We start from the raw sequence: 15,467 nt of genomic DNA on the forward strand, positions 1-15,467 counted from the left end.
AGCTAAGCACACTTACAGTTCTTCCTACATGCCAGTCACAGTCCTAAGGGCTTTATACATATTAACTAATTTAATCCTCAGATGAACCCTGGTGAAAGGGTACTATTAGCACTTTCATTTTAGGCATGAGGAAGTGATGGGATTAAAATTCAAATTAAATAAAAAAACTAGCTTGACCAAACATAATATCTATATAATTGAATTCCACAATTAAAATATTTATTATGCATCAACTATGTCCTCAGCCCTATAAAAGAATATTTCCTACCCCGGAGGGGGAGAAAGAGCAAATGAGGCCCTAAACACAGGAAGATAGGCCAGACACATAAAAACACAAAGAGAGAAAGTGGGGCCCCAATTCCTATGATCAGAACAAGTCTCTCCCAAATGGTGGGAAATTAGGGGCATTCAAAGTCACATCATTATTAAACCCGGTAACGAAGAGGGTCAGCCCTCGGTGGAAACCACAATCTCAGAGCACGTCTGTGAGCCTTTGGCAGGATGCTGCACATCTGTTCCCCCCAGAGAGAAGCACTGGGGCCAACTTTTCCTTGTTCCCCAAGTGATTCTTTGTCACTGGCCCCACTGTCTTGTACCCCAGGATTCTGGGGTAGCTGGAACGGACAGGACAGCCCAGCTTCTCCTTACTTACTGGGGTACAACATCCCAACAAATCACACAATTGACCGGATATTAGTGTATTTAAACAAGCAGAGAAGACAGGCTTTTCATAAGACCTATTTGTGTGTCATAAAATCACAAGAATTCAACATGCTCAGCATCAGCATCGTGTGTTTTGCCAACATCTGCAACACACACATCTTTTATGGAATGCTTGGTAAGTAGCAGAGGACCACAGCTTAGAGTGGACCTGGAGTTTCCTGAGGCATCCACAACCTCCCTGGAGAGAGCTGACATCCCCAGGAACAGTCCTCAGAGGCCCGGGGCCCTACTTCTATTCCAGAAGACAAGGCTCAGAAACAGACCCAATTCCTCAGTGCTCTTACCCACACCATGGCTTCAACCATCACCTGAATGCTAACTACATCCAAACCCGTTAACTCAGAGCCCGACCTCCAATCTCTCAGCCCCTTCAAACTCAGTCGGTCCGAACAGAACTCGCCACTTCTCCACACGCGTGTTCTCAGTGCCCCCCACCACCAAGGCGGAGACCTGAGCGGTCTGCATCCCCACAGCCCCCCTCCTCAGAGGCCACTCACTCTGCAGCCTCTGCCCACCTACTCTTTCAGTACAGGCCCTTGTTATTTCTTGCCTGGCTCACAACCATACCTTTCTTACAGGCTCCCCCGCCAACCTTTCCTCCCCACCACAAGCCGGAATAGTCTTTCAGAAGCACAAGGTGATGACTGGTCATCACTTGCTTTAAAACCCTCAGGAGCTCACGATGTATTACCAGAGATCAAGTCAAACTCCCGACTGTGGCTCGCTGGGCCCCGCAAGATCTGGCCCCTGCCTGCCGCTCTAGCCACCTTTTGCTCATCTCCACACAGACTCCTCCCCTTTCGCTCCCCCAGAGCATAAGCCCTCTAAATTAGCACGACCCTGTCACAGCCACCGAGCCGTTGCCCAAGCTATTCCCTCTTCTCAGTATGTCTTCTTTCTACCCGACAGCCCCACCGGCCTCAGCACAAGCACCACCTCCCACGGGAAGGCTTCCACGATGCCTTCACCTCAATCTGTACGACAAAGCACCTCCACCGACACAAAATACACCACACGGCATCACCATCAGTTTCCTTCAATGTCTTCTCCACTAGCCTGGAGCTCAATTCTGTGCCCATAGGCCCCGGTGCGGTGTCTGGCCCACAGTGAATGTTTTCCAGATAAAAAACAGTGCCTAGAAATCCAAGCCTGCCAGGTCACATCCCCTTGCCCTTCCCTGACACCCAGGAGGACTTACCTACGCAATCACAGGTGGGGAACTCGGCCTGGGCTCTCTTGGCAGGTGTGTCCAGCAGACTCTTGGTGGGTGTGTCCAGGTACTTAAGAGGTGACTCCAGGAAGCCACTGAGGGTGGGTGTGAGTGGGTTCTCGGCCTTGGTGGGTGTGGCCTCCTGGCCTCCCTCCTCTGAATGGAAGCAGGTGGTTGAGAGCACAGTCACAGCCCCTGAAGATTCGATCTTGATTTGCTTGGGAGAGCGGGTAGCAAAAGGGCTCTCGGGGGCTGGGAGACAGGTTGGCTGGTTCTCGGGGTCCTGAATGGGCACAGACTGGGGGCCAGGAAGCCCAAAGTTATCCCCAAATTCAGCCTCAAACTGCCGGATGAGCTCTTCCAGCTTGTCATCGGCAGGGGGAAGAGGGCCAGCGGAGCCTGGCTGCAGGGTTGCCATGGGGCTGGGAGACCTCATTTCCTGAGTAGGGGCCAGCAGGCTGTCCCCGGAGGGACTAGGTGCAAATAGCGCAAGAGAAGGTTCTGGGGGCAGGGGGACAGCAGAGCCCTGTGAGGCAGGAACGGGGCCAGGTGGATGTGCCTGCACGTCCTCAGAGGCTGGGGACCTCAGCCCTTCCAGGATGATTTGCCGCAGAGGTGGGAAGAGGGGCTGTGCTTCCCGTGGCCTGGACTTCTTGATGTGAATGGACTTCCGGACACTGGGCTTGACCCCAGGGCCAGCTTTGTCTGTTCCCACGAGACCTCCAGCTGGTGCCAGGGGCTTCCTTTTCTTCTCCTTGGGTGGTCTGTCGGATGGCTGTGAGGCAGGTGAGCTGGGTGGTGCCCACCAGCCGGGAGGAGGCTCTGAGGGAGGGGGGAGGGAGGCATCGTGGGCCTGTTCCAGGAAGAGACTGCGCTTATGGTGGAGGTGCTGCTGCAGGGCCGTCTGGGCCTTCTGGTGGGAATCGGGCTCTGAGGACGGTGTGGGGGCCTCCCTTTGGAGAATGGGGGATGGGGAGGAAGAGGGGACCTCGACCTTGACCTTGGGCTTGCTGGGCAGGGCCTCGGGCCGCTTGAATACTGACTGGATGTAATCACTGGCGCTGCCCAACAACTGCTCCAGTTCAGCCATGGGATCAGGGCTTGGGCGGGGCATGGGCCAAGAGCTCCGGGGAGTTGCTGGTGGGGTGTCAGTGCCCCAGGCTTCAGGAAACTCTGTTCTAGGAGTTGCTGTAGGGAAGGCAGGGCTATCAGGAGCAAAGGATGGGTGCTCTTCAGGAGGGACCACAGGCCATGACGGAGCCCGGAGGTAGGACTGGGGAGATCTGAAAGGGGCAGGAGGGGACAAGGCCTCAGGAAGGGGGCAAGAAGCCTGGGAGGTGGCATGAGAAGGTTGGGGGAGGGCAGAGGAGAGTTGTGTGAGGGCCTCAATGGCAATGGCGGTCTGCAGGCTGATGTTTTTTTCCTTGGCGATACTCAGGGCACTCTGGGACAGGGGCAGGCCCTCCGGAGGAGGAGGTATATGAGGGACCTCAGAGCTGAGGAGTGGCCTGGTGATTGGCACCAGAAGACCAGCCTCACCAGAAGGCAGAGTCCCTGGGAGCCTGGGCCGTTCCTCCCCTCCCTCCACAACCACAGACTTGATCTTCCCCTCCAGCCACTCGAGGTAGTCAGGGCATTCTGGGCCATCGCAGTTGCAGTTGGGTGGTTTCATGCCATGCCGAGCGAGGGCCAGGGCCGTCTGCAGCGTGTCAAGGTCTTCGCTGCCAGCAGAGCAGCTCTCGGGCCCTGACCGGGGTCCCCTGCTGTTGTTCCCAGCTTCGCGACTCATCTCACGGTTGAAGGTTTCATAGAGCCGGGTGCTAAGGGCTCCATAAGAGGACACAGCTTCGGCCACAGCCGAAAAGGCCACCAGATCGTGGGCATCTTCCAGGCGAGCAGTATGAGCTGGTCCTGGGGTCACGTCCCAGTCGGGCTTCTGCTCTGCTCGCCAAGGACCCCCAGTGCCCAGCAAACTGGGTCCAGCAGGTTCTCTAGCACCATTGACTGGCGCCCCTGAGGCGCTTAGCTGCCGTGAGTCCCCATCGTACACTGGCCCTGAGTCCATCTGACCTGGAACAGGTCCATCAACTGGGCTGAGCTCTGAGCCTGTCTGAAGAGAGAGAGAGGAGGAGGAACAAAAGGGGAAAAGATGAGCCACAGTATTTGAAAAGCACTGTCCTGCACCACACTACTCAGAGGCACAACTAACCCTGCTTTCCTTGCAAACCCTCCCTGTCTCTGATAGAGCTTGAACCTCAGCTCATCTTCTCGCACCTCATGGCTCAGCTGGCTGCACTGCAGAAACAGAGAGCAGGTCTTTAAGAGCTCCTAACGCAGAATTCTGAATGTTGCTCAGACCCTTTTTGAGCCACACCGATGAAACTCCCCTGAAACCAGGCATTTGTTGAGGACACACAAAGAGGGCTTTAACTCACAATGACCAAAGTGACACCAGAACCTTTGTTTTTTGTCAGGAGGAAAAGAAAGCTAACTAAGCATCCATGTAACAATGCACCAGAAGTGCGAAGGCTGTGTGTGAACGGGCAGGGAAGGAGCAGCTTGGACTAACGAATTCAGCCTGGACAAGGAATCAGTCATGGCTTCTCAGGGGAAGGAACCCACAGTTCTTTTCTCTGCCCATTACTGTCCTCGCTTAAGCTCAGAGAGCTGACAAGACAACATTCCCACCCAGCCCTAGGCCTGAGGAAACTCTGATCATCCAATACAGTGTGTGTTTAGCCCCACGCCAAGCCAGTCACGCCAATGACAAGTGAGGTGCTGCTTGGAAGAAGAGCCAAGCTTCCCAGGAACCACCATTATTCATCTAATGTCCACCCAAAGCACACTGAAGGGGGAGAGCACAAGAGGAAGTGGGCCCAGAGTCCAGTCCAGCAAGTTAAAAGGTAATACGAGGCAGATCTGAGTTTGCAAGAATTCATCCCACCGGAAAGGAAAGACCTTCCTTACAGTAGAATGCCAATGAAAAATACAGAAGGACATAGAAGGATTTAGAAACTCATCATGGATGCTACAAATAGCAGGTGAAAGCTTGATGAAGCACAGGATATATACATGGCCTCAAAACATCTCTTCAGGGCTTCCCTGGTGGCGCAGTGGTTGAGAGTCCGCCTGCTGATGCAGGGGACACGGGTTCGTGCCCTGGTCCGGGAAGATCCCACATGCCGCGGAGCGGCTGGGCCCGTGAGCCATGGCCGCTGGGCCTGCGCATCTGGAGCCTGTGCTTCGCAACGGGAGAGGCCACAACAGTGAGAGGCCCGCGTACCGCAAAAAAAAACCCAAAAAAACAACACGAAAGACATCTCTTCAAAAATAACTTAAATACAACAGCAACTTTATAGTGGAGAAATAAATCTGGCTGACACCACCTTTACCAAATGATCAAAGTTATCATCATCACCAATATTGGGAAAAAACCAACATCATGTGTCTCTTGATATGATAACATTGAGAAGGAGAATATAACATCACTCACACAGACGTGCAGCCAGAACATATAACCTTAAATCTAATCATAGGAAACGTCAGATAAACTGAAACTAAAGGGTATGCTAGAAAACACCTGGATTGTTCTCTCCAAAAATTTCAAAGACAAGAAAAACAAACATCTCTCCCAGCTGACACGAGACTAAAGAGACAGCAAAATGCATGCTCATGGGTTAGATCTTGGAGTGGGGGGAAATAGCTATAAAGTACATCATTGGGACAACTGATGAAATTTGAATATGGATGTGGATAAGATCATATCACATCAATCTCTGTGTTCTGGACATGGATGACTATACTATGGTTATGTAAAAGAATGTCCTTGTCCTTAGAACACATACACTGAAGCATTTAAGGATAAAGGGTATCTCCAACTTAATCTCAAATGGTTCAGGAAAAAAGTATATGCATATATAAAAATATATTCACATAGAGAAAATGATAAAGCAAATACGGCAAAATGTAAACAATTTTGGGTATACAGGAGTCCCAGGTACTCTTCTTTAACCTTTTCTATAAGTTTTTAAATTCTATCAAAATAAAAAGTTAAAAGAGAAATTAGGGGACTTCCCTGGTGGCGCAGTGGTTAAGAATACGCCTGCCAATGCAGCAGACGTGGGTTCGATCCCTGGTCCGGAAAGATCTCACATGCAGCGGAGCAACTAAGCCCATGCGCCACAACTACTGAGCCTGCGCTCTAGAGCCTGCGAGCCACAACTACTGAAGCCCGCGCACCTAGAGCCCATGCTCCGCAACAAGAGAAGCCACTGCGATGAGAAGCCCATGCACCGCAACTAAGAGTAGCCCCCGCTGGCCACAACTAGAGAAAGCCCGCGTGCAGCAACAAAGACCCAATGCAGCCAAAAATAAATAAACAAAACAAATAAATTTTTTAAAAAGACCTGTAAAAAAGAAATTAGTCCCTCAGGTAGAACATACAGTATATTAAACAGATGGTTAAATGATACTAGTCCCCAGATTGTCAAACGTGGCCATCATGGGCTCCAAAGCGGTAGCGGGGAGCTGGGATTTGGGACAGGCCTCTGGGAGATGAGCAGAGGCCCCAGCCTGTGGTTCCCATCTCATTCTCATCACTGCAATTCTGGCCACTAAGGACCCTCATGCTTTTCCAACATGCTTTTCTGAGCTTTGCACACGCAGTTCTCATTGCCTGGAATGCCCTTCCCAGCTTCTGTGAGGTCTCTTTGGCTTATCCCCTCAAGCATCAGCTCAATGTCACCTCCTCTCTGACCTGGTTCGCAGATTGACCGATGCTCCTTCCCCTAGGCTCCCACAGCACCTTAAACGTGCCTCTATTAGCACTTATCACCTGCCAAGCAGCTGCCTCCCCCCACCAGATGGTAGTTCCTTCAGCACAAGAGCCCAATCGTAATGACTTCTGTGCCTCCCGCCCAGTCCACCGTCCGTCTGCCCCACAGGCCATGGAATACGCCAGCCTCTCCCTGACGCTGGTGGAAGACTACTATCTTTCAGAACTAGAAACTAGGAACAAATACCTTTCCTCCAGGAATGTGGCTGATCACCCAGTTCTCCCTTCCTTCCTTCTTCGAAACCTAAACTAACGTGGCTGCAAAGGCTACAAAATCTGAAGTGATCAAATTTTACATGTTTACATGTTTATGTATAAAAGACAAAAGAAGCAGGCATAAACAAGAAGAAACATGAGAGAGTAGCATGGATTTACAAAAACAGTGTCAGGAAGACTAATGCTGCATGAGCTGAGGCTTCCCCAAATGGTCAAGACAACTAAAAGGATTTTTTTTTTTCCTGCGGTACGCGGGCCTCTCACTGTTGCGGCCTCTCCCGTTACGGAGCACAGGCTCTGGACGCGCAGGCTCAGCGGCCATGGCTCACGGGCCCAGCCGCTCCGCGGCACGTGGGATCTTCCCGGACCGGGGCACGAACCCGTGTCCCCTGCATCGGCAGGCGGACTCTCAACCACTGCACCACCAGGGAAGCCCTAAAAGGATTTTTAAAAGTTATTTTTGGTGTGTGAGTAAGAAGAACAAGGAAGGGCTAGGCCCGCTCTTGTGCCTGTGAATCCCCTGGGAAGGAAAATGCTCTTCAGACCAAAGAGAAAAGAAGAGGAAGAGTAGATACAGATAAGAGGAAAGTGAAACCAAGCTGGGTGGGAGACTTTAAGAAACTCTAAATTCCAGTTTTCCCAGCCAAGGGATCCCACTGACACATTCCTCACACCTGCCAGTGATCCTGGAAGAAACTTGCCGTCAGGAGAAGGTGCCAACAACAGGTGAGAAAAGAGCAAGTATCACCCCCAACTTTCGGAACACTGGGTGAGTTCAGTCCGTGTGAGAGCCCTGAGTGGGTAACCAAAGGGACCTCAAGGAGTCAGGTTCAATGAAGGCCATCAACCCATCAACACGCAACTAATCTTAGTGCTTTGTGTTGTGTGGTCACAGGACCAGGAGGTAAGGATGTCACAAACTCAAGGGCTGCAGGTCAAATCTGCCACAAAACAAATCTGTTTTGTTTGGCTTTTATGTTCGTTTTGCCAATGTTAAAAAAAAAAATCGAATTTCACATAAAACCCAGATTTTCTTGAAGGTCCACACTCCTGCCCGGCAACCTCGTCTACAACTGAGCACTGACTACTGCTCCAGCTCACCCCCCGCCACATCATTTGTACTGCCTTCTTGAAACCCAGGCCAGGAGTCAGGGATTATTTATTAATTGCCTGAATTAATTATCACTTCATTCATTTGTATTCCTTGCCAAGGCCCTGGGTTTGCGAATCAGGTTGCAGACACTGAAGTTCCACAAGGCTGGCTGTGACCCCTTTGAGGGACAGCTATGGAAAATGACAGGCTTAATGGGCTGGCTCACCAATGGCTGAATGGCCATGCCCCGCTCAGAGTAAGAGTGGTGTATCGACTGCGGGGCGGGGGGGGGGGGGTCTGTAGTGGCCTGCCACAGGGCTCTGTCCTCGGAACTGTCCTGTTCAACAGATTTATTAATAATGATAGTGAAGGCACACTTATTATATAGAGAGATGTTGAAAACAGGAGGGATAAAACTACGTTAAGTGAAAGGACCAGGTGCCAAAAGGTCAAGAGGCAGGAGAGAAAAAGATCTAACAGGGTAAATAGGGTCCTAAGCCACATCTGTGCAAATTAAAGATGGAAGAAGCACATAACAATGGCAGCAGTGCACATGAAAATGTCTTAGAAATCAGGAGGGATAAAAGACTTACTGATGGGGGACTTCCCTGGTGGCACGGTGGTTAAGAATCTGCCTGCCAAGGCAGGGGACACGGGTTCGAGCCCTGGTCCGGGAAGATCCCACATGCCGCAGAGCAACGAAGCCCCGTGCACCACAACTGCTGAGCCTGTGCTCTGGAGTCCGCGTGCCACAGCTACTGAAGCCTGCGTGCCTAGAGCCCGTGCTCCGCAACGAGAAGCCACCACAATGAGAAGTCTGCGCGCAGCAACGAAGAGTAGCCCCTGCTCACCGCAACTAGAAAAAGCCCACGTGTAGCAACAAAGACCCAACACAGCCAGAAATTAAAAAAAAAACAAACGACTTATTGATGGTATACGCAATATGATGTGATCTGACAGCTTCAAAAGGTCTTATTACTCAAGGTTTCTTCAAACTTTTTTTACTACAAACCACAGTAAGAAATACATTTTACACTGTGATCCATTATATCCTTATATATATGACAAGTTTGTAAAATAGTATTTCCCCTTACTAGATACACAAACCCCTCCCTCCCTCTTTCTTGCAGGTTGCAACAATTTAAGTTGATTTCACAGTCTACTAACAGGTCCCAACCCATTTGCAGTTGGACACACACAGATAGGAACTGACCGGAACAGGACAGGCAGCACAGGCAGCAACAGCCCTGCTCTGCCTGGCCAGTCCCTACCTGAACTTCCCTCTGGCGAAAAACTTCCCAGGCTTCCCTCTGGCGAAAAAGGAAGCAGGACAGTTCAAAACCATAAGAGGAACAGGTCCCTTTTGGTTCTGAAGAAGACAAAACTCAAGAAGACCTTTAAACATCTGAGGGCCTATCATTTGGGGAAAAAATTAAACTTGTTTCAGGTGGCCCCAAGAAGTGGAAGAAGAGAAGACTTAGGCTCAATTTAGGAAAAGTTTTAATACTGAGAGATACTAAAAAATACACTGAAATCCTGTCCCCCTACCAAGCAGGGGGTATTGAAAAGGAAACCGAGCAGTTATTTGATGATTACTGGCAAGGCGCAGGACGATGCTGGCGGAGGATGGAGGCTAGTCTAGGTGCTTGCAAAGTCCCAGCTAGACATGCCCCAACCCTAAAGCCCTCCACACTTTATATCCCTTACTTCTCACTCCCCTCTGGGCTGCAGCAAGCACCGCTCTGAGGGTGCTCCTTGAAGTTTGGTCTCCAGCTGCCTCTAGCCCCTGGAACACGCTACAGGCCCACTGAGAGCAGCCTGGATAAAACAGACCAAACTCCCCATCCCACCTCCAACAGCTCCGTCCCCGACTCCTATTCCCACGAGTGTCCCCAACCCCGACATCCTCCACGTCCTTCTAATGTGACCAGTCACCAGGTCCAAACAATTCTAAACGTGAGTGCCTCTCTGTTCTATCTCCTCCCTTTCCCTTCCTGCCCTCCTAATTGGGACCTTGGTGTGCGTACACACTTTTTAATTGTCCAACTTGACAGGAGCTCCCCAGCCCCCCACAGTCTTTTCTCCACCCTACGATCTGCCTGTGGATCACATCCCTCCCTCGAGACTCCCAGCGCCAACTTCACAACACTTCCTCATACGCCACCCTTGCTCAGCCTTCAGAATTTAATACGAGTGCCCTCTGCACGCCCCCACTACTTGGCAGGTGTGGCAGAGTTTACTTTCCAAAGATGGACACCACAACCCCTCCACCCACATGCACTTCTCCCATGGAGAGGTGGGGTCTACGTTCCCTCCCTTTAAATCAGGGTGAGCTCGTCACAACGGTCAAAGTGCCATTGTCATGATTTTCAAAGCTAGATCATAAAAGATAATACAGCTTCTGCCTGATTCTTGGGGACACCCACTCTTGGTGCCCAGCTACCACACTGTGAGGAAACACAGGCCATGTGGAAAGGCCACGTGAAGGTGTCCGTGGACCTTTTCAGCTGAGGTGCCAGGCAACAGTGGGCATCAACCTGCCACACGAGTGAAGGAGCTCTGCAAGGATTCCAGCCCAGCTGTCCAGTTACCTCTAGCTTTTGAGACTTCCCAGCTGAGGCCCTACACATCAAGGAGCTGACACCAGCTACCCACACTATTTCCTTCCTGACTTCCAGGGCCAAAGACTCAATGAACATAATAAAATGATAGCTGTTTCATGCCACTAAATTTTGTGGCGGTTTCTTACCCTACAACAGACCAGACTGTATATTTCAGGAGCATCAAGAAGTTTATAAAGCAAAAGGCAAGAGACAGACCCATAAACAAACAAATGCCCTGGAGCATACTGGCACCATGAGAGCAGTCTACCCAGGGCCTGGGGCACAGCGGCCGCTTCTCTCTGGGAAGGTGGACGTGTCTGTCAAGAAAGGTTTCACCTTGAAGAAACCTTCAGGACGAGCCTTGGAAGATGGGTAGGTATTTTGGAGGAGGGGAAGGAGGAGGAATTCTAGATGGCGGGACTCACATAGGCAAAGGCACAGAATCATGAGAAGGCCCGGTAGGCCGGGGGAAGGGTGAGCTGCTGGGCACATCCTGAGCGTGAAGCGTGGGGTGGGCAGATGTGTGGCTCAGAGCATGAACACACAGGAGCAAATTTACGTTTCAGGAGGGGCGCTCAAATGACTTCACAGAGCACTGACTGCAGACTTCAAGGCTGGTGGCGTGAAGACCAGTTAGGAGACTAATGCCACTGTCCAGATCAGTGATAATAAGGGCCTGAACTAAAACAACATCAGAGAGATGGGAATGAAGTGTGATTATGGAAGCAAATGATTAGATGTAGGGGGTGAGACAAGGAACAAAATAACCGCCTCCTGATAAAGTCCTCCTGGACCAGTCCTGCTCACCACAGGTCTGAACCAGATCCTACACGGTCACCACATACAGCCACCTTCTGCTGGGGAAACTTTTCTAAGAGAGGATGACCAGTTACACTATAAAAACTCCTAAGGGACAAGGCTTCCATCACATCTTCAGAATCTGACAGAGTGCTCAGTATGTGCTCAAAATGGTCTGCTGCTTCTTCCTCTGGGGACCTACTGGTACAAGCCTCTTCACCCCTGGACTGTGAGAGGCTGCCAGCTGAAGCTCTGGGCAGAGTTTGCAGTCCTCCTCTCTAAGGCGCCTGTCACGGTGCACACACGTAGAGGTCTGCAAAGCTGCCAATGCCATCAGCAACTGATCTTGAACGACCTGCACCCCCATCTGCCTCCACAGAGAGGCCCACCAAAGGTGTCGGTGCCGCCCCTTCTCAGAGCCCCCTTCCAGGCACAGAACCCCACCCTGCCCTCACTGGGACCTGCACACTCAGTCTTACCAGGTCTCTTCTCCGCTTTCACTAGGAAAGCTCCAGCCCATCCCAGGCTTGGTGTGGACAGGTTGGGGGTATGCTCCCCTCACCAAGCGGTGGGCAGCAGGGGTTTGTCACTGGAAGACAGGCAGAGTAGATGCCCTTCTACAGCCAAGAGACCTAACCCCTCACCTACTTCATGAAGGGTTGGCATGTATGTACAGCATCGCCACCTGCAGAAGACTCCAGGTCTTCCTCCAGGGGCCCAGGAACCCTTCTGGAATTCGTCCCTGTACCCTGCTTGGTCAGGACTCCCAAGGTCCCACATCCCTCCTCCTCTACAGGCTGCTCCTTTCTAAGCTCCCCATCCCCACAGCTGGTCCCTCAGACAATCTGCAGGTACCCAACAACAGCAACAGCCTGCCTCCCCACCCCAGGGGCTCCAGAGCCCCCTGGATGTCAGGCAAGGCTGAAGAAGTGTGGAACTCCACCCCCAAACACCTCATTTTATCCACAACACAATGAGAGGCGTGGAACTAACACCAGGTTTTCCGAGTCTTTCCTGACTCTCAGAATGCCAACACATGAAACCAGATCAGCAATCCTCTATGAAAGGGAAATGGAAGGAAGGCCGGAAGATAAAGGCTACTACTGTGAGAGATCAAAGTCCTCATTCACCATCCTTCTTAGGGCCTCTGGGAAAGGGGATATTAGAAGAGGCAGAGTCCCAGGGTCTGTCCTGCTGTTCAGCAGTTATACACCGTGTTGGAAGAAACATGTCCAAGAAGGTGTTTTTAGCCAGGATGAATAAGCCTGCAGGCAGGCTCCACAAAGGCCAGTGGCCAGGAGGCAGGGCCAATCTGCGGCACATCCTCTACAGAGGCATCTCCAAGAATGAATTCTCATGGGACTCCAGGATAAGAGTGGCTGCTCCCCAGCCGGCTGGCCAGCAAATCCCAACCCCGCACTTTCCCAGCTGCCCGCACCACCACCTCAGCTCCTCTGCTCCTCCAGCAGCTGTTCAACGGCTGCTTTCCAGCTCCATCCTTTTCCCCAGCCCTAGAGTTCAGCAGCCACCTCCACATAAAACCAATTCCTTCCTTCCCCCCCCGAAATGGATGGCCCCACTCCGCCCCCCAGTAGCACAGGGATTGTATTTATGGCATTTTCTGTCTAGAGTTGATCAATTATTCATCTCTTCAGAGAATTCTCCCCTCCTGGGATTTATTGATGATACAAATCTATTAAGTAGGGAAAGAGACCTTTTTAGGGGAACCCTTTCAGAGGATGCACACATCTGCTTGTTTTTGCAGGAGTGAATGTGAGAGAGTGTGTGTGAGTGTGAGTGTGTATGTGTGTGTGTGTGAGTACACACGTTGGCTAACCCAGTCCCTTGTCTACACTCTCCACATCTGAGCTCTCTCTGTAGACGGCAAATCTCAGAAAGTTATACCTAACTTCTAGAGACTGTCATGTGTAGCAGTGGGTGTCCTTGTGTGAGTGGCAGGAGGTAATGTTTCATGTGGTTACTACGTACATACCAATAACATATTTTAAAATCTAACTTTTTTCCTACTACAGAATGAACAGATACAGCAAAGCTCAATGGTTGGGGTGATGCTCAGGAAGAAGCTGAAGCAAGGCCTAATTCCCTGAGGTCATCGTATCTGGCGGAAGCACAGGACTGTGACTGTTCATGCCCCCGATCTAAGAGTAATTAATGTGGTTTCGGGGAAGAAAGGAAAAGAAGAGAAGCGACTCGGAAAAGTCTCTACGTAACTATGATGCAGTATTCTTATGATAGGCCGAGTATCATGCTAATCACGGTACACTCATTAACCTTCTCCGGTCTCATAAACTCCCAGAAGGCAGAGGCTCACCTCCACAGATGAGGACACAGTATCAGATAGCAATCCAAAAGAGCAGACATTTTTAACCGCTCTCAATCTCACTTACGGAAACGCAAACAAAATAAATAAGACAACAGAAGAAATATTAAAATTATATGTGCCAAGGATTCTCCCCGAAGCATTCATGGTAAAGAATTACAAATAACCTAAGTGCCCCAACAATAGGTGAATGGTTTTAAAATGTTTCTTTTCATGAAAAGAGAATGCGGAATAAACGTAAGTAAAAAAATACTCAACTTCATTAGTAAACAGAAATATAAAATAAGACAGCTGTGAGAGTCCATTTTATATCCATTACAGAGAATTTAAGAGCAAGTATGTTTAGTGGAAATCTTGCCGCCACCACTTACTAGCTGTGTGACCTTGAACAAGTTAATTAACCTCTCTGTTCTTCATTTTTTAATCTGTATATCTGGGGTTAAAAGTTGACCTCTCTATGCCTCTGTTTCCTCATCTGTAAATCGAGGATTAATAACAGTACCTAACTTCACAGATGGTCATGAGGATTAAACAAATTAACATATGAAGAACACTTACAGGTACAAGCACCAAGAAAGGGTATTTTAGTTTGATACCAAGTGCTAGTGGGATTTAGCAGGAACTTTTTCTTATGAACCACTGGCAGAGGGCAAAACAACCATTTTGGAAAGGTCTGTGGTGCTATCTTTTAATGGTAAACATGCACATATCCTATGATTCTAGTCCTAGAGACACGCTGCATATGTGCATCAGGAAATGTGTACACAAATGTTCATAGCAGCATTACTCATAAAAACCAAATTGTGGAAATATTCTAAGTGCTTACCAACCACAGAATGGACAATGGAATATTATACAGCAGTGCAAATGAATGAACCATAGGAACATGAATGAATCTCAGAAACTACACTGAGTAAAAAAAAAAAGCAAGCCTCAAAAGACTGTATATAGTTGACCAATTCTAAAAAGCTCAAAAAAAAAGCATATATAAAAGTATTGTGTAAGAATACAAACACATGTAATTAAAACTTTTTTAAAAAGGAAGGGAATGATAAACACAAAAGTCAAGGTAGTGGTTGCCTCTGGAGGTGAAGAAGGGGGACAGGGTTGGGGAAACATCCAGGGAGTTTCAGTGATGTTAGCAACATCCTAGCTGTTAATGCAGGTAGGGAGTTTACATGTGTTTATTATTATGTGTTATTACGTTTAACATATATGAAACACTACGTCAAGTATATGTTTCAAATAATACATAAGAAAAATTATAATATTCCATCAGTAGATATATGACTACTTAAAATGATAAAGAATGAAAACACAGGGAAATGTCTTCAATAAAAAAAGAAACTCAAGAATCTACTTACACTCATAAATAGATGCTTTCTGAGGGTTTTTATGACAGGGGAAGTGTTTACACTACTTGAAGTGGAAAAAAACAGGATTTGAATTATTGCCCAATTTAAGAATCCAATTCTGTTAACAATGCATGTCTGTGCACACAAACAAAACAACAGGAGGAATTATGCAGAAATGTTAACAGTGCTCATCTCTGGGTAGCAGAGAATGGGTATATTCTCGTGTTCACAGTCTCCAGAATTTATTGTAGGTATTACATTTTTATTTAGGGGGGAAAGCTTAAGAATAGAGTA

General features: G+C 49.3%; 1 protein-coding gene across 4 annotated transcripts in view; it reads right to left on the bottom strand.

Annotated features, from left to right (window-relative positions):
- The window catches only part of TET3 (tet methylcytosine dioxygenase 3), a 114,997-nt gene that overhangs the window by 56,541 nt on the left and 42,989 nt on the right, over positions 1 to 15,467 (bottom strand). For all 4 annotated transcript variants that reach the window (XM_060169553.1, XM_060169554.1, XM_060169552.1 and 1 more), the window contains one exon: positions 1,922 to 4,043. In XM_060169553.1, coding sequence (XP_060025536.1) covers positions 1,922 to 4,043 — 2,122 coding nt within the window. The remainder of the gene's footprint in view (positions 1 to 1,921; positions 4,044 to 15,467) is intronic.

This window comes from Lagenorhynchus albirostris, chromosome 13 (genome assembly GCF_949774975.1).
Source record: "Lagenorhynchus albirostris chromosome 13, mLagAlb1.1, whole genome shotgun sequence".
Classification (NCBI taxonomy): domain Eukaryota; kingdom Metazoa; phylum Chordata; class Mammalia; order Artiodactyla; family Delphinidae; genus Lagenorhynchus; species Lagenorhynchus albirostris.